General features: G+C 43.4%; 1 protein-coding gene across 3 annotated transcripts in view; it reads left to right on the top strand.

The window, feature by feature from the left end:
- The window catches only part of NUP133 (nucleoporin 133), a 397,333-nt gene that overhangs the window by 313,863 nt on the left and 62,949 nt on the right, over positions 1-20,521 (top strand). For 2 of the 3 annotated variants that reach the window (XR_008891412.1, XM_056566852.1), the window contains exons 20-21: positions 18,484-18,642; positions 19,011-19,146. Coding sequence is in view for 2 of the 3 variants with exons in the window: in XM_056566852.1 (XP_056422827.1) it covers positions 18,484-18,642; positions 19,011-19,146 (295 nt within the window). In the remaining variant the exon portion in view is untranslated. The remainder of the gene's footprint in view (positions 1-18,483; positions 18,643-19,010; positions 19,147-20,521) is intronic. The other variant, XM_056566853.1, reaches the window with a different exon arrangement.

Below are 20,521 nucleotides of genomic sequence, written 5' to 3'. Positions count from 1 at the left end.
AAAATTACTATTCAAAACCACTACTTATTCTGCAAAAAAAAAAAAAGCCTTCACACAGCTCCATTGGTAAAATAAAAAATTATTTAAAAGTTAAAGCTCTCAGAATATGGTGACACTCAAATATTTTTGATCTAAATGGGATGAACTATAAAAAGCATATATAAATTAGGTATCGCCGTAATCGTACTGAACAGCAGACCAAAAATATGTCATTTATACTAGGGATCGACCGATTATCTGTTTGGGGGGTGCGACGCGGTGCGGGGCGCGGTGTGACAGTGGGGGTGGTGGTGGCGGTGAAAGGACTAAGGAGGACCCCGGACAGGCAGGGGGAGAGAAGCGGGTGGCGGCGGCGGCCTATGGCACCACAGAAGCCGCTGCAGTTCATTGATTTAAAGCGCCCGCTTTAAATCAATGATCTGCAGTGGTGTCGCGGGGGGGATAAATAGCCGATAACCGGAATATCGGTATAAGTTATCGGCTATCGGCCCTAACCTCCACAGATTATCGGTATCTGCCCTAAAATCGATATCGGTCGATCCCTAACTTATACTGCATGAAAAATGACAGTACAAAAAATATATATATATATGTATTAATAATAATAATAATAATAATAATAATAATAATAATAATTATTATTATTATTATTTTTTATTTTTTTTGTACCACCTCATAAAATATGGAATAAAAAGCGATGTGTGTCACATGTACCTGAAAATGGTACCTATGAAACCATCAATTTGTCTCGGAAAAAGGCCCCTGCATCTTGATAAGTAAAAATATCCTAACTAAAAGCAAGACCCAAAATCGACACTGTGCTCTGGCATGTCTGAGGCCTGTGTGTGTGTGTCATGTTGTGCACAAGGGCAACATATGGGATATTTCTAAATGTCAGAATAAGGGGAATAAATATTGTTGTATTTCCCTGTCAGCACCCGCTGTGTTAAAGAAAAAATTGAGCAAAATGACATATTTGCTAAACAAGAAAAATGTATTCCACTTTCACTTTTGTTTTAATGTCTGTGAAATACCAAAATGTTAATTAGTTAATAAACTTACCAAATGTCATTTTGATTACGAAGTAGAAAATCTGGAATTTTTCCCGAAATTTGGGAGTTTTTCACACACAAATGCCGAATTTATTGACCAAAATTTACCACTAACATTAAGTACAATTTGTCACGAAAAAACATTCTCAGAATCACTTAGATAAATGAGTGTCCTGAAGTTATGACAACATGAAGTGGGACAGGTCAGATTTGAAAAATGGGCCTTGGTCATCAAGGGCAAAATTGGCCTGGTCCTGAAGGGGTTAAATGCTGCCCTGGCAAGATGGCCACCCCCATAATCCTGTAAAAAAAACTAATCTGCAATAAAAAATAAAAAAATAACAGCTTAGATTAACCTTTTCAGGACCGGTCCAATTTTAGGTTTTGCACTTATGTTTTTTTTATCTTCCTCACTCACCTTCATGCTGATGCCTACCATTAAAGGGGTTATCCACCATAAGGTGATTTTAGTACGTACCTGGCAGACAGTAATGGACAAGCTTAGGAAGGATATGTGCTTGTCTTGGGGCTAAATGGCTATGTTGTGAGATTACCATAACAATGTGGCTAGCTTTTTGTGAACTTGTATTTCCTGTTTGACTTCTGTTTTTTTGACTACAAATCCCACAATGCCATTTTCCTCCCTCCCACACATTAGCTACCCAACCCATTGTAACAAAAGACCTGTGGTTTTCAATCAGGTTGCCTACAGCTGTTGCATTAGTTGCAGATTGATCCCTCCACCCATTGAAGCAGACAGGTTCCCTGTCATCAGCTGAGTAGTGAGTCCGATCTCGGCCGCATTGCAAGCTGGGAAAAATCTGAGACAACAGTCATTTTGTATGCTGTTAAAAATAAATAGTGGGGTGAAAATCACAGAAGAATTGTGAGAAAACCGTCACACACAGGTACAGACACTATATTATGAACTACACTAACTTGACAGCCCCTGTAGCATAGTAAAATGAAATTCCTGGAATACCCCTTTTATCCTATAGATCAGGGGTACTCAACTACTTTTAGTAGGGGTCTGCTTTTCCAGGTCTGCCATTCGGTGAAGGTCCGAGCTAAATGCGAAGACCTGGTTCACATCTAGCGGCCACAGTGCCATTCCAGAAATAGGAGCTGCCTGTTGTAGAACCAAATAAGAACTTAATTAATCATAATTTTTCTCCAACTGCCACACATTGTGCCCCTGGGATAATACTACCACACACTGTGCCCCTGGGATAATACTACTACACACTGTGCCCCTGGTATAATACTGCCACACACTGTGCCCCTTATATATTACTGCCATATACTTTGCTCCAGGTATAATACTGCCACACACTGTGCCCCTGGGATAATACTGCCACACACTGTGCCCCTGGGATAATACTGCCTCACACTGTGCCCCTGGTATAATACTGCCACACACTGTGCCCCTGAATATACAACTTCCACACACTGTGCCCCTGAACATAATACTGCCACACACTGTGCTCCTGAATATACAACTTCCACACACTGTGCCCCTGGTATAATACTGCCACACACTGTGCCCCTGGTATAATACTGCCACACACTGTGCCCCTGGTATAATACTGCCATACACTGTGCCCCTGGTATAATACTGCCACACACTGTGCCCCTGGTATAATACTGCCACACACTGTGCCCCTGAATATACAACTTCCACATACTGTTCCCCTGAATATACAACTTCCACATACCGTTCCCCTGAACATACTGCCACATGCTGTATACCTAAATAGATAGCTGTCAAACACTATGCCCCTGATATAATACTGCCACATACCGCGCCCCTGAGTATAATACTGCCACAAATTGACTCCCCTGATTATAATGCTGCCTCACACTGTGCCCCTTAGTATAAAACTACCACACACTGGGCCCCCAAATATTATATTGCCACTGTGCCCTGAAGCAAATTATAGCTCTGTGTCCCTTAAAATAATGAATGAGGTACCCCCCCCCCCCCCCCCCCCCCATATATGAACTCTCCAGAAGAGCATATTGGGAACTGTAGTTTTGAAACAACTGTAGAGATAAAGGTTGGGAAATTCCTGTAATAAACATACTTCCAGGGCCGGACTGGGAGCAAAAATAGGCCCTGGCATATTAGACTATGCAGCCCATTTTGTTTTTTTACGGTGGGTGTCGCAGAGGTCAGACCCCCATTAAAATAAAATAGGCTGCATTCTCTAAAATCACCTCAGTTTAAGTGCCTCTCCAGCTGTTGCAAAGCTTCAGGCATTATGGGAGTTTTAGTTTTGTAACAGTTGGACAGCCACAGATTGGGGAACAGTGTCACCCATCATCACTGCAGAAAGTAACCAGTGACTCCAGCTCTGATTGGACAGTCAGAATACACAGTTGTATAATGACTCACAGGAGACGTCTTCCCTGTTGTCTTTCCTTTTTCTTCTTCATCTGGTCCTTGTCTTCTTTCAGCTCCATCTTCTCTGCAGAGTCTGACGCCTGCACATTTGTTACATTGGTTACTTTGTTAGCCGATCCTCATCCCATGTATAAAGACAGTAATCATTATAACCCTGCCAGACATCATGACCCCTAAAATAATACTGCCAGACACGGTTTCCTCTGTTTGTCAGAATCCCACCTCTGAACTCCCCCCAGACCCATTTCCCCACCCTCATGCAGACCCCTAAGGCCCTCCTCCACACTGTGGACATTTAGTTGGCAGAATGTCCGTTTGCTGCAGGCACCACAGAAGCCATTGGCGATAGGACTGGACAGATGGGTGCCATCTCTATAGATGACAAATCAGTCAGATGGACTTCCACCAGCAGAATGGACGTCCACCCAAAGAATGAACATGTTAGTTCTTAGGGTTTATGTCCATTCTGCTGGGGGAATTCCACTGTGGTGATTCTGCAGGATGCACAGAGCAGCAGAATCCCATTGAAAACAATAAGAGACTGCTGCAAGCAGATTTCCACAGGAGGAATGTCCTCAATGTGGATGGGCCTTAAGCCCCCCAGACCCCTAAGTCCTCTTCCAGACCTGCCTTTCCCATCTTCCTTCAGATCCCCCCAGACTCCTCTGACCCCTAAGTCCTCATCCAGACTCCTCTGACCCCTAAGTCCTCCTCCAGACTCATTGCCCCCCAAGACCCCCCTGCATCATCCTTCTTTTCACTTTTCTGCCCCCCCCCCCAAGACCCCTGTATCTTTTTTCTCTACATTTTTGCCCCTGCATTTTTACATTTTTGTCCCCCCCCCAGACCCCTTTATCCCCTTCATCCCCTTCTAACCCTAACACCACCACCCCTGCCCCCAAGACCCCTGCATAATTTCTACTTTCACTCCCCTCCACCATCATTTACTTTCAGTTTTATGGCGCCGTGCGCAGATGTAGGGTCCCGCGGACGGCATGATCCTGCTTCTTCTCTGTCGCAGGTCCCGTGCTTCCCCACTGCTCTGGCCTCTTCTAGTCAGGCCTGGCCAGAGCAGATGATTCAGGCAATGCTAATCGCGCCACCTGCATCATAGGAGAAGCGCTGGCCGGGCAGGGAGCACATTGTTCCATCGCTCCAGCAGAGCTCAGCTATTCATTTGTATCGGTGTCTGAAAGACACCGATACATATGAATGGCCGGACAGCGGCTGCCTCCTCCGGCCGGTTCCCTGGACTAGCCGGAGGTCCGGATGACTGTCGGCCGCAGTCCGGACATGGATCGCGGTCCGCCAGTTGAGTACCGCTGCTATAGATGCTGTGATCAATGCCGAACACGATATCTAGAGTGAAACCAGAGGTTCGTGTGGGCTTATTGCACCACTGCTGTGCAATACATTTTTGGCAGTACCATGTTGTCCTTAAATGGGCACTGTCAGATATAAAAACTTTTGATATGTTGTAGGGATCGACCGATTATCGGTTTGGGCGATATTATCGGCCGAAAATCATGATTTTGGACATTATCGGTATTGGCAATTACCTGGCCGATAATGCCCCGCGACGACTATCGCCGCCGCTGCTCCATCGCCTCCCCCAATCCCCGGTGTTTTAATTACCTGTTCCCGGGGGTCCGCGATCCTTCTGGCTCCTGCGCTATTGCTGTGCTGCGTAATGACGAGTGACATCCCCAACGCGACCTCACAGTGACAGCGCAGGACGCTGACTGAGCCAGAAGGATCGCGGACCCCCGGGAACATGAAATTATAACACCAGGGATGGGGGGGAGGCGATGGGGCAACTGTGGTGGTTAGACTCAGAACAGGCAGGGGGAGAGAAGCGGGCAGCGGCGGCGGTCTCTGGCACTGCAAAAGCCGCTGCAGTTCATTGAATTAAAGCCCCCGCTTTAAATCTTTGATCTGCAACGGCTTCTGCCCCGCCAGGGGGGTTGAAATAGCCGATAACTTATACCGGAATATCGGTATAAATTATCAGCGATCGGCCCTAAAAAATCGATATCGGTCGATCCCGAATATGTTGTAAAGCATGCTAAACCGATAAGTTTTTTGTAATGGCTTTCAATCAAAAAATGTCAATATTTCATACTGAAAAAGCCAATCAAACAGCTGCCTCCTGGGATACTTACCCACCTGGCTGTGTCCACTCGTCAGCACAGACGTCATGCACCCACTTCATGATTGACAGGTCTGCAGGTCTAAAGCTGCTATGATTGGCTCCCTCACTGTCTGTGTGAAGAGAAGAGGGGAGAGGCGGGAGTACACTGCTGCCTGTGAGCAGATGATGAAAGAAGCCTGGTGACTAAAGATGGGGACTGAATGGAGGATTTTTTGTTTAAAACATAAGTGTCCCTGCATGTATATATGTCTGTGGATATATATGTATGTGTGTAAATATGTGTTGTCTAGGTAATGTGCATGTGTATGAATAAATTAAGTCTGTGTATGTATCTAATACAGGAGGACTACAATCATATGCCTCCAGCTGTTGTAGTTTTGCAACAGTAGGAGGAACACAGCCTGCAGCAACACTGCTGAGTTTTAACAATCCTATGTCTCCAGCTGTTGCAAAACTACAACTCAAAGGATGTGTGGGCATGCTGGGAGCTGTAGTTTTGCAAAAGCTGTAAGCACACAGTGTGTGTGTGTATAGCATAAAACCAGAAAGGAAAGGGTTACAGATGCTCACTCCCGAGACCAGTGACTGAGGAGAGTGAGGGATGGGGAGTGGTTATCACCTGAGGAGAAGAAAGGGACCCGCCCCCTGCTTCTGGTCGACAACATTAAAGGGGTACTCCGGCGCTAAGACATCTTATCCCCTATCCAAAGGATAGGGGATAAGATGCATGATCGCGGGGGTCCCGCCGCTGGGGACCCCCGTGAACTTCCACGCCATACCCCGTTAGAATCAGCCTCCGGAGCGTGCTCGCTCCGGGTCTGATTACTGGCGATCACGGGGACGGAGCATAGTGACGTCACGGCTCCGCCCCCGTGTTGTGTCATGCTCCGCCCCCTCAATGTAAGCCTATGGGAGGGGGTGTGGCAGCTGCCACGCCCCCTCCATAGGCTTGCCGTGAGGGGGCGGAGCGTGATGTCACTTGGGGGGCGGAGCCGTGACATCACTATGCTCTGTCCCCGTGATCGCCAGTAATCGGACCCGGAGCGAGCATACTCTGGAGGCTGATTCTAACGGTGTGCGGCATGGAAGATCACGGGGGTCCCCAGCGGCGGAACCCCCGCAATCAGGCAACTTTATCCCCTATCCTTTGGATAGGGGATAAGATGTCTTAGCGCCAGAGTACCCCTTTAAGGTAATTCAGAAATAAAACTAATTCTGAGAGAAATATAGGACATAGACAAATAAAAATTATATGTACATAGTTACATAGTAAGTACAGTTGAAAAAAGACATACGTCCATCAAGTTCAACCAGGGAATTGAAGGGTAGGGGTGTGGCGCGATATTGGGGAAGGGATGGGATTTTATATTTCTTCATAAGCATTAATGTTATTTTGTTCCAGCAATGTATCTAACCCTGTTTTAAAGCTGTAAATTTTTCCTGCTGTGACCAGTTCCTGAGGTAGACTGTTCCATAAGTTCACAGTTCTTATGGTAAAGAAGGCGTGTCGCCCCTTGAGACTAAACGTTTTCTTCTCCAGATGGAGGGAGTGCCCCCTCGTCCTTTGGGGGGGTTTAACCTGGAACAGTTTTTCTCCATATTTTTTGTATGGGCCATTAATATACTTATATACATTTATCATATCCCCTCTTAAACGTCTCTTCTCAAGACTAAACAATAATAACTCCTCTAATCGCTCCTCATAGCTAAGATGTTCCATGCCCCATATTAGTTCAGTCGCGCGTCTCTGCACCCTTTTCAGCTCCACAGTGTCTCTTTTATGGACTGGTGCCCAAAACTGAACAGCATATTCCAGGTGAGGCCGTACCAATGCTTTATAAAGGGGGAGTATTATGTCCCTGTCCCTCGAGTCCATGCCTCTTTTTATACATGACAATATCCTGCCAGCCTTGGAAGAAGCAGCCTGACATTGCATGCTATTCTGTAGTCTGTGATCTACAAGTACACCCAGATCCTTCTCTACCAGTGACTCTGCCAGTTTAATCCCCCCTAAGACATACGATGCATGCAGGTTATTAGTACCCAGATGCATAACTTTACATTTATTAACATTGAACCTCATTTGCCAAGTGGATGCCCAGACACTTAGTCTATCCAAGTCATCTTGTAACCTATACACATCCTCTATAGACTGTACTGTGCTACAAAGCTTGGTGTCATCTGCAAAAATAGAAACAGAGCTGTTAATACCATCCTCTATATCATTGATAAATAAATTAAACAACAGCGGGCCCAGTACTGAACCTTGGGGTACACCACTAATAATCGGGGACCAATCAGAGTACGAATCATTGACCACCACTCAAACTAAACTAAAATTTCCAAACCCAAAGACCTTAACTTACCTGTCAGATGTCTATGAGGGACAGTATCAAATGCTTTAGCAAAATCCAGAAACACTATATCCACAGCCATTCCTCTGTCAAGGCTTCTACTCACCTCTTCATAAAAGCAAATTAGATTGGTTTGACAACTTCTATCCTTAGTAAACCCATGCTGGTTATCACTTATAATACAATTATCCCCTATGTATTCCTGTATGTAATCCCTTATAAGTCCTTCAAACAATTTACCCACAATGCACGTTAAACTTACCGGTCTATAGTTTCCTGGGGAAGACCTGGAGCCCTTTTTGAAGATTGGCACCACATTCGCCTTGCGCCAGTCCCTTGGCACAATACCAGACACCAGAGAATCTCTAAATATCATGAACAGGGGTACAGATATTACTGAACTTACCTCTCTAAGAACTCTTGGGTGAAATCCATCTGGCCCTGGAGATTTGTTTACATTTATATTACTTAACTTACCTTGTACCATTTCTACATTAAGCCAGTTCAGTACATTACATGATGTGTTACCAGCACTGACCTGGCCAATGTCAGCTCCTTCTTCCATAGTATATACAGAACTAAAGAACCCATTCAGTAGCTCCGTCTTCTCTTGATCGCCCGTGACAACCTCCCCATTATCATTATTAAGGGATCCTACATGCTCTGTCCTTGGTTTTTTTGTATTTATATATCTAAAAAAATATTTTGGATTAGTTTGGCTTCCTTTGGCCACCTGTGTCTCGTTTTGAATTTTTGCTGTTTTTATTACATTTTTACAGATTTTATTAAGCTCCTTGTACTGTTTAAATGTTATAGCTGACCCATCAGATTTGTATTTTTTGAAAGCTATTTTTTTGTTGTTTATTGCTCTTTTAACATAATTTGTCAGCCATGTAGGATTTAGTTTTAACCCCTTCATGACCCATCCCATTTTCACCTTCAGGACCTGGGCATTTTTTGAAAATCTGACCACTGTCACTTTAAACATTAATAACTCTGGAATGCTTTTACTTATCATTCTGATTCCGAGATAGTTTTTTCACTGATATTTGCATCCTTTCTTGGTAAAAAAAAATCTATAAAAATGTCATGAAAATTTAGAAAATTTAGCATTTTTCTAACTTTGAAAGTCTCTGCTTGAAAGGAAAATGGATATTCCAAATAAATTACATATTGATTCACATATACAATATGTCTACTTTGTTTGCATAAAAATTTTTACAAGTTTTTACTTTTGGAAGACCAGAGGGCTTCAAAGTTCCGCAGCAATTTTCAAATTTTTCTGAAGATTTTCAAAATGTTACCTTTTCAGGGACCAGTTCAGGTTGGAAGTGGATTTTAAGGGTCTTCATATTAGAAATACCCCATAAATGATCCCATTATAAAAACTGCACCCCCCCAAAGTATTCAAAATGACATTCAGTAAGTGTTTTAACCCTTTAGGTGTTTCACAGGAATAGCAGCAAAGTGAAGGAGAAAATTCACAATCTCATTTTTTACACTCGCATGTTCTTGTAGACCCAATTTTTGAATTTTTACAAGGGGTAAAAGGAGAGAAATCACCCTAAAATGGGGTCACATATGGATATTTATTGTTTTGCGTTTGTCAGAACTGCTGTAACAATCTGCCACCCCTGTGCAAATCACCTCAAATGTACATGGTGCACTCTCCCTTCTGGGCCTTGTTGTGTGCCCCCAGAGCACTTTGCGCCCACATATGGGGTATCTCCGTACTCGGGAGAAATTGCATTACAAATTTAGAGGGTCTTTTTTCCCTTTTACCTCTTGTGAAAATGAAAAGTATAGGGCAACACCAGCATGTCAGTGTAAAAAATTTTTTTTTTTACACTAACATGCTGGTGTAGACCCCAACTTCACCTTTTCATAAGAGGTTAAAGAAGAAAAAGCCCCCCAAAATTTGTAAGGCAATTTCTCTCGAGTACGGCGATACCCCATATGTGTCCCAAAACTGTTGCCCTGAAATACGACAGGGCTCCAAAGTAAGAGAGCACCATGCGCATTTGAGGCCTAAATTAGGGATTTGCATAGGGGTGGACATTGGGAATCATTGGCATAGAATACCCCTAACAGGGTGCCCCCAGCTGTTGCAAAACTCCCAGCATGCCTGGACAGTCAATGGCTGTCCGGCAATACTGGGAGTTATTTTGCAACAGCTGGAGGCTCCGTTTTGGAAACAGTAGCGTACCAGACGTTTTTAATTTTTTTGGGGGAGGGGGGCTGTGTAGGGGTATGTGTATATGTAGTGATTTTTACTTTTTATTTTAGGGTAGTGTAGTGTTTTTAGGGTACAGTCACATGGGCTTCACAGCAAGGTTCACAGCAAGTTTGCCGCTGGGAGTTTGAGCTGCAGCGCAAAATTTACGCCATCTCAATCTTGCAGCACTCACTGTAAACCTCCGCCCATGTGAGTGTACCCTGTACATTCACATTGGGGGGAGGGGGCAAACATCCAGCTGTTGCAAACTCCGAGCATGCCCTTTGGCTGTCCGTGCATGCTGGGAGTTGTAGTTTTGCAACAGCTGGAGGCACATTGGTTTGGAAACACTAAGTTAAGTAATAAACTTTCAAGTGTTTTGCAACCAAACTTAGTGTTTCCAAACCAGTGTGCCTCCAGCTGTTGCAAAACTACAACTCCCAGCATGCATGGTCTGTCAGTGCATGCTGGGAGTTATAGTTTTGCAATAATTGCAACAGCTGGAGGCACTGAGGTAGGAAACGGACAATGTTTCCCAACTAGTGTGCCTCCAGTTGTTGCAAAACTACAACTCCCAGCATGCCCAGGCATGCTGGAAGTTGTAGTTCGGCAATATCTGAAGGATCAGATGTTGCCGAACTACAACTTTCAGCATGCTTGGGCAGTGTGGGCATGCTGGGAGTTGTAGTTTTGCAACATCTGGAGGTCCACAGTTTGGAGACCACTGTATAATGGTCTCCAATCTGTGCTCTTCCAGATGTTAGAGAACTACAACTCCCAGCATGCCTGGACAAACTGAGCATGCTGAGATTTGTAGTTTTGCAACATCTGGAAGAGCACAGATTGGAGACCATTATACAGTGGTCTCCAAACTGTGGACCTCCAGATGTTGCAAAACTGCAACTCCCAGCATGCACAGAAAGCAAAAGGCTGTCTGGGCATGCTGGGAGTTGCAGTTTTGAAACTCCCAGAGGCAGCAGTGAGATTACTTTACGGCGATCTCACAGCAGCCAATGAAGATGCCGCCCTGCTGCCGGAAACTCACCGCCGGGACCGCCTGGAGGACGCCGCTCGCGCCGGGACCACTCCGGACACTGCATGGCCGGTTAAGTGATGCTGGGGGACGGGTAAGGGACACACACACCGCGCTGCTAAGTATTCTGATAGCGAAACGCTGCTATCAGCTAGTCAGATTTGACTAGCTGATAGCAGCGATCGCTGGGAGGGGGTGGGGGGATGAAACCCCCCCCCCATGGTCGCATGGTAAGATGGCTGGCTATCAGTGATAGCCACCATCTTACCGGGCGCTGCGGGATGCTGCGAGTAGCGGCAAAAATGTTCATGAGGTACCTGTATGTCATGGGTCGGGAACACCTTCCCACTCATGACGTACAGGTATGTCATAGGTCGGGAAGGGGTTAATCAGGATGAGATACTGAGCAACATGTAACAGGTTTTTTTTTTTTGTTTTTTTTTTGGGTGATCTGACAGGTACGCTTTAAGAGATTAATTCTTTCGAGACTCATGCCAAATTTTGGGGTTTTCCTTATTTATGATCACCTTCGAAGAGCCACAATTTTTTTAGTGTTTAGTATTTTTTTATAGTTTGTAAACCACATTTACTTTGTAATGACACCATTTTTATTACTTTCAGAAAGCACAAAAGCTTAAATGGTTGCTCTCATAAAAAATATTTTTTTTATTAAATACATTATGTAAAAAGCTAAATGTTTGTGATATATTTTACTTGTAAAAAACACATGTAAAACATGATTTTTTTTTATTTGTAAACCTGGCCACTATGTGTCACCCTGTATGGCTCGGGATTACTTACCCCCCCCCCGATGTTGATTACCTGTTTCCTCTTCAGGCAGAGAGCGAGCACAGCACTTGCATGCGAGCGGCACACGAAATTTAAATATCCCCGCCCCCTGCATCTCCCTCTCCTCATTCATTGCAGCGTGCGAGCTGCAGAAGAGAGAGAGGAGACGGGCAGAAGAGAGCCCCAGCCAGTCTTCAGATGACGTTGCGCCTGCCGGGGCCGCCCACTTCCTGCCCTCACCAGAGAGCTCTGTGAGCTCCTGCAGCTGTGCTTAATTAGATTATTTTATGGGGATTTGGGAAAAAATAGACAGGGATAGATGTATCAGATGTGTCAGTGACAGATGAGGAGGGGGAATAGGGAAATGTAATTTAGTGATAGCTACTCTTTAACCTGTTGGGGACGAAGGGCGTATGCATACGCCCTTGCGTCCTGGTACTTAAGGATGAAGGGCGTATCCATTCGCCTGTGGGAGGGCCGGGGTGACTGCTGATATCTATCAGCAGGCACCCCATGCAAATGCCCTGGGGGGGTCATTGGACCCCCCCCCATGTCGGCGATCGGCGCAAATCGCAAGTGAATTCACACTTGCGATTTGCGCCGATTACGGGTCATTATGGTCTAAGACACCCACGATCCCCCTAAAGCGATAGGAGTGAGGTGGCACCCCTCCTATCCCTGTTATTGGTGGTCTAGATGCGACCACCAATAGCAGATCTGGGGGGGAGTTTACTTTCATTTTCCCCATCCTGCCCACCCACAATAGGCGGGGCAGAACGGGGAAAACTAAGAGGAGCGGCGCCGGAGTCCACTTACCCGTCCGGAGGCAGCGGCGGGCAGCGACTGAGATCTGCGGGCGGCGTGCAGCAGAAGAGGACGGCTCCCTGGATGCGACAGAAGCCCGTGAGTAGTTGCCTAGCAACATCTAGTGGGCTACAGTCTGAGACCACTATAGTGGTCTCTAGACTGTAGCCCTCCAGATGTTGCAAAACTACAACTCCCAGCATGCCCAGACAGTTGTTTGCTGTGTGGGCATGCTGGAATTTGTAGTTTTGCAACAGCTGGAGGTCTACAGTTTAGAGACCACTGCACAGTGATCTCTATACTGCCCCCTAGATCTTGCAAAACTACAACTCCTAGCATGCCCACACAGCTGTTTGCTGTCTGGGCATGCTGGGAGTTGTAGTTTTGCAACATCTGGAGGTCCACAGTTTGGAGATCACTGTTCAGTCGTCTCTAAATTGTAGCACTCCTGATGTTTCAAAACTACAAATTCCAGCATGCCCACACAGAAAACAGCTGTCTCGGCTTGTTGGTTTTTTTTTGTTGTTGCGTACCTCCAGCTGTTGCATAACTACATCTCCCAGCTGTGATCAGTACATGCTGGGAATTGTAGTTTTGCAACAGCTGGAGGCACACTGGTTGGAAAATACTGAGTTAGGTAATAGAACCTAACTGAAGGTTTTCCAACCAGTGTGCCTCCAGCTGTCGCAAAACTACAACTCCCAGCATGTACTGACAGACCGTGCATGCTGGGAGTTGTAGTTTTGCAACAGCTGGAGGCTCACTGGTTGGAAAATACTGAGTTAGGTAACAGAACCTAACTGAAGGTTTTCCAACCAGTGTGCCTCCAGCTGTTGCAAAAGTACAACTCCCAGCATGCACAGTCTGTCATTACATGCTGGGAGTTGTAGTTTTGAAACAGCTGGAGGTTTGCCCCCGTCCCCCCCCCCCCCATGTGTACGTACAGGGTACATTCACACGGGCGGGTTTACAGCAAGTTTCCTTCTTCAAGTATGAGGTGCGGCAAATTTTTCTCCTCAGCGCAAATTCCTAACGGGAAACTCACCGTAACCCGCCAGTGTGACTGTACCCTAAAAACACTACACTAACACCTAATAAAGAGTAAAACACTACATATACACCCCTTACACTGTCCCCCCCCCCCCCCCCCCCCCCCCCCCCATATAAAAATGAAAAACGTTTTGTACGGCAGCGTTTCCAAAACGGAGCTTCCAGCTGTTGCCAAACAACATCTCCCAGCATTTCCGGACAGCCACTGACTGTCCAGGCATGCTGGAAGTTTAGCAACAGCTGGAGGCACCCTGTTTGGGAATTACTGGCATAGAATACCCCTGTGTCCACCCCTATGCAATCCCTAATTTAGTCCTCAAATGCGCATGGTGCTCTCTCACTTCAGAGCCCTGTCGTATTTCAAGGCAACAGTTTAGGGACACATATGGGGTATCTCCGTACTCAGGAGAAAAAGCCCCCCAAAATGTGTAGTGTAATTTCTCCCTTTACCCCTTATGATAAGGAAAAGTTGGGGTCTACACCAGAAAAAAAGACCCCCAAAATTTGTAACGCAATTTCTCCTGAGTACGGAAATACCCCATATGTGGGCGCAAAATGTTCTGCGGGCGCACAACAAGGCTCAGGAGTGAGAGCGCACTATGTACATTTGAGGCCGAAATTGGTGATATGCACAGGGGTGGCTGATTTTACAGCGGTTCTGACATAAACCCAAAAAAATAAATACCCACATGTGATCCCATTTTGGAAACTACACCCCTCACGGAATGTAATAAGGGGTACACTGAGCATTTATGCCCCACAGGTGTCTGACAGATTTTTGGAACAGTGGTCCGTGAAAATGAAAAATGTTATTTTTTTGTTTGCACAGCCCACTGTTCCAAAGATCTGTGAAACGCCAGTAGGGTGTAAATGCTCACTGTACCCCTTATTCCATTCCGTGAGGGGTGTAGTTTCCAAAATGGGGTCACATGTGGGGGGGTCCACTGTTCTGGCACCACGGGGGGCTTTGTAAATGCACATGGCCCCCTACTTCCATTCCAAACAAATTATCTCTCTAAAAGCTCAATGGCGCTCCTTCTCTTCTGAGCATTGTAGTTCACTTGCAGTGCACTTGACGTCCAAACATGGGGTATTTCCATACTCAGAAGAAATGGGGTTACAAATTTTGGGGGGCATTTTCTCCTATTACCCTTTGTAAAAAAAAAAAAAATTTGGGGAAAAAACAGCATTTTAGTGGAAAAAATTTTTTTTTTCATTTACACTTCCGACTTTAACAAAAACTTGTCAAACACCTGTGGAGTGTTAAGGCTCACCGTACCCCTTGTTATGTTCCTTGAGGGGTGTCGTTTCCATAATAGTGTGCAATGTGGGGGGTTTTGCTGTCCTGGCACCATAGGGGCTTCCTAAATGGGACATGCCCCCCAAAAACCATTTCAGAAAAACTCACTCTCCTAAATCCCATTGTTGCTCCTTCGCTTCTGAGCCCTCTACTGCGCCCGCCGATCACTTGACATACACATATGAGGTATGAGGTACAAATTTTGAGAGGATTTTTTTTCCTTTTACCCCTTGTAAAAATTCAAAAACTGGGTCTACAAGAACATGCGAGTGTAAAAAATGAAGATTGTGAATTTTCTCCTTCACTTTGCTGCTATTCCTGTGAAACACCTAAAGGGTTAACACACTTACTGAATGTCATTTTGAATACTTTGACGGGTGCAGTTTTTATAATGGGGTCATTTATGGGGTATTTCTAACCAGAAGACCCTTCAAATCCACTTCAAACCTGAACTGGTCCCTGAAAAATTCCGATTTTGAAAATTTTGCGAAAAATTTAAAAATTGCTGCTGAACTTTGAAGCCCTCTGATGTTTTCCAAAAGTAAAAACTCATCAATTTTATGATGCAAACATAAAGTAGACATATTGTATATGTGAATGAATATATCATTTATTTGGAATATCCATATTCCTTATAAGCAGAGAGCTTCAAAGTTAGAAAAATGCAAAATTTTCTAATTTTTCATGACATTTTTCACCAAGAAAGGATGCAAGTATCGACGAAAATTTACCACTAACATAAAGTAGAATATGTCACCAAAAAACAGTCTCTGAATCAAATTTATAAGTAAAAGCATCTCAGAGTTATTAATGCTTAAAGTGACAGTGGTCAGATTTGCAAAAAATGCTCCCGTCCTTAGGGTCATAATGGGCTCCGTCCCCAAGGGGTTAAATGGGTACAATTAATTTTAGCATAACTTATAATAGAATTCCGTAACTTTTTTTTTTCCCCCTGTATGGAGCTGTTTTGTTTCATGATCAGTTGATTTTATTGATGAAATTTTTGCATTGGAGATTGCTTTCTGTGCCTTTTCTGTGCAATGTGATGTGACCAGAGGCAGCATTCTAACAATTTCCTTTTATAGTTTGGATATTTCCACATGTATTTAACATGTTTACTTTATTTTGCCAATATGTTTTTACTTATTTATACACCTACATGGGACCAAAAGAATGGGTACTTCATTTGTATATATAAAATGGGAACTAATGGTGTTATAAAAGTGTTAACCCCTATATAAACTTAGCCCTTCCATAATTAGTTAGATTTACCCCATCATACAGCCTAATATACAGAAAAATAAAAATAAGGGGTCAGAAAATGGCAATGTAACCCCTTAATGACCCATGAGATGTATACACAGCAGCCCATGTATACACAGCTGCCCAGCTCAATAGCTAGGGCTTGACGCTAATAGCCAGCATGTGGCGATTAACCTTTTAGGACGTCATATTCAACAAAAAATTGAGTAAAAAGTGGTTAGAATAAGTAATCAGTCTAATCAGTACCAAAACTACATATCACGGCGCAAAAATTAGCCCTTTTACATATGTTACTTTTTGAGCACTTTTTATGCAGTTTTTGTCTGGGATATGATGTGACCAAACAAGATTATTCCTGGAGCAGGTGAGGAGATCTCTGGCCGCTATCTTGACTCATCAGACCCCTGCAATTATGCTGTGGGTGGTCTGATTAGTCTTGCAAATCTTGCAACTGCTTTAGGTGCTGTTATCAGTATTGATCACGTCATCTAAAGGCTTAACCCCTTAACGACAATGGACGTAAATACACGTCATGGTGACGTGGTACTTAACGCACCATGATGTACATTTACGCGCCGACATCACTGCGAGCACTGGACCGGTGCTCGCGTCATGCGCGGCAGGTCCCGGCTGCTATCAGCAGCCAGGGACCCGCCGGTAATGGTGGACATCCGCGATCGCGCGCATGTCCACCATTAACCCCTCATATGCTGTGATCAATGCAGATCGCGGCAGTGCAGTACTTTTGATGATCTGATCGCCCGCGGCGATCCGATCATCCAGCATGGCGGCCGGAGGTCCCCTCACCTTGCTCCAGCCATCTCCCAGGGTCTTCTGCTCTGGTCTGAGATCGAGCAGACCAGAGCAGAAGATCGCAGATAATACTGATCAGTACCATGTCCCATGCACAGTATTAGCAATCAAACGATTGCTATAGGTAGTCCCCTATGTGGGCTATTAAAGTGTAAAAATGAAAGTAAAAAAATTAATAAATTAAAAATTAAAAATCCCCCTCCCCCAATAAAAATGTAAAATGCGTTTTTTTTTCCATTTTACCCCCCCCCCCCCCCCCCATAAAGTGTAAAAAAATATATATATATATATATATATATACATATTTGGTATCGCTGCCTGTGTAAATGTCCGAACTATTAAAATACATATTGATTCCGTACGGTGAACTGTTTTTTTTGTCACATTATATTCAAAATAATTTAAAAAATTACGTTTTTTAAACACAAATGTGGTATCAATAAAAAGTACAGATCATGGCGCAAAAAATAAGCCCTCATAGCGCCGCTTATATGGAAAAATGAAAACGTTATAGGTCGTCAAAATAGAAGGATTTTAAACATACTAATTTGGTTAAAAAGTATGCAATTTTATTCGTATTGACCCACAGAATAAAGAACACATGTAATTTTTACCGTAAATTGTACAGCGTGAAAATGAAACCTTCCAAAATTAGCAAAATTGCGGTTTTCTTTTAATTTTCCCTACACAAATAGTATTTTTTTGGTTGCGCCATACATTTTATGGTAAAATGAGTTATGTCATTACGCAGGACAACTGGTCACGCAAAAAACAAGCCCTCATACTAGTCTGTGGATAAAAATATAAGAGTTACGATTTTTAGAAGGCAAGGAGGAAAAAACAAAAATGCAAAAAATAAAATTGGCCTGGTCCTTAAGGTCAAAATGGGCTTGGTCCTTAAGGGGTTAATGGGGGGACATCAGTGGGGAGGTCCCGACTGCTGTTAGACCTTGGGACCCTATTTACATGAAACAAGCGCAACTCCTGGACTTGCTCATGTTCATGTCCTGATCAGCTCAATGTCAGGGCACCATGACATACATTTAAGTCATGGGTCTTGAAGGGTTTTATCCTTCTACAGGAGGTGCTTGGGACAGCAACATGCATTGTAAAGGGCATAGTGCAGCTATGCATTATTTTTCCTTAAATATGTGGCGCAGCATCGATCACCTAAATGCTTTGGTTTTGGGTTATTGTCAGCTTGATGTCCTAATTACTTTAATTTCAAATAAAATTTTATCTTTTAAAATTTAGAATTTTTCTGATTTCTTATTTCGCTGGTATTTGGAAAAAGGAAAACGTGGAAAGCTTTTATCACAACCAGTTTCTCAGCACGGACAGCTGGCTTCTTTCTTACAAGCTCACGAGCATCTTAGCTGGTTACATGAAATCAACAGTCAAGACTTTGAAAAGGTGATCATGAAGATGAGATAGATGCAGTGGCAAGCCTGCTGTTAATATAGCTATTGTATGGTAATCCTCTGTATTGCATCGACTCTCCACTTCATTCTGTCAGTTTCTGTTTTGTTTTTGCTTTATGTTAATAAACATGTATGTATCTTAACAGTAGTTGGAATTCTTCCACTAATTATTTCATACAGCAGTTATATTTTAGTTTGGTTGGATGTTGTGCCCAACATAGCCATAAATGTGATGCAGGGCTTTAGTTCTCAGCTACTAATCTAATGTTTTGCAAATATATTTTTTTTTTTTTTCACGTGATGCAATCTATGATGTATTGCTGTTTGTATTTCTTCTTAAATCTTGTGTTTTCCTTCCAGGCACACACAACACTGCAAACTCTGGCAAACATGGAAACTCGCTATTTTTGCAAAAAGAAAACATTGTTGGGCTTGAGTAAATTGGCTGCATTAGCATCTGATTTTCATGAAGATACACTGCAGGATAAAATGGAAGGTAGATTACTCAGATATATATATAAAAATAGAGACCAGTGCAGCACTCCATAAAGTGAAAAAGTGGATTTATTCCATACCAAAAAATGTGTAACACAAAGCAGCAACGTTTTTGACCTTGAAAAAGATCCTGGAGAGGATCAAAACGTTGCTGCTCTGTTACACATTTTTTTTGATGGAATAAATCCACTTTTTCACTTTATGGAGTGCTGCACTGGTCTCTATTTTTATTGATGCAGAGGAATCTATGGACTGATTTTCTATTTTCAGTGGCCTGCACCCTACTTTTTGTTCAATTTTTTCCCTTTTGAGAGTGCTGTTGGGCCTTCCTTTTTTGTCTGTGTGTGTATATGTACGTATGTGTGTGTGTGTGTGTGTGTATATATGTGTGTGTGTGTGTGTTTTACAGAAAAGACTATGAATAAGCACATGATGTAAAGATAAACATTGCAGTCTTCTGCTGCATGTTACTTCAAAATTGGCTTCTCCTATGTTACATAAAATACAATAATGTGTGATAAAAAAAAGTCTAAGAGTAAGGAAGTGTTATTAGCTTCCTTTCTAAGTATATGTCGGCATCCCATCAATAAAGAGATGCCTAAATAATAAAGATGTATACTACGGTACACTGCAGTAGACTGATTATACTATGTCCTTTACCAATATGCTTATTTAGATGGACTTAATAGTGGTTTACAAGCGAAGTATGCATATAGGCATGGAAGTGCTTAGAAAATGGTCACAATCTATGTTTGGGCTATTAAACTGCATGGGCCTACTCCAGTGCTTCATTGTGTACATCGGCATCCCCTTTTGATTAGATGCCAACCTAGGACTGAAGCAGTAAAATCTTTATCTATTCCACCTTCCAACCCTGTATCTCACCTTAGTGTTTTGACAATGTTCCTTAATAGGTTGCAAGGAAGATTTTGATGACCGACTCCCACGCACCCAAATCGTACCCTACCCTAAAAATAATTAACGTGCACATCTGTAGGAATAAACCTACTGAGCATCTGAAGTCAGATTTATCTATATATGCACATATATACACAGTCATGGCCATAAATGTTGGCACCCCTGAAATGTTTCTAGAAAATGAAGTATTTCTCACAGAAAAGGATTGCAGTAACACATGCTTTGCTATACACATGTTTATTCCCTCTGTGTGTATTGGAACTAAACCAAAAAAGGGAGGAGAAAAAGCAAATTGGACATAATGTCACACCAAACTCCAAAAATGGGCTGGACAAAATTATTGGCACCCTTAACTTAATATTTGGTTGCACACCCTTTGGGAAAAATAACTGAAATCAGTCGCTTCCTATAACCATCAATAAGCTTCTTACACCTCTCAGCCGGAATGTTGGACCACT

Source organism: Hyla sarda, chromosome 3, assembly GCF_029499605.1.
Source record: "Hyla sarda isolate aHylSar1 chromosome 3, aHylSar1.hap1, whole genome shotgun sequence".
In the NCBI taxonomy this organism is placed as follows: domain Eukaryota; kingdom Metazoa; phylum Chordata; class Amphibia; order Anura; family Hylidae; genus Hyla; species Hyla sarda.
This window is presented reverse-complemented; position numbering and strand designations above follow the sequence as displayed.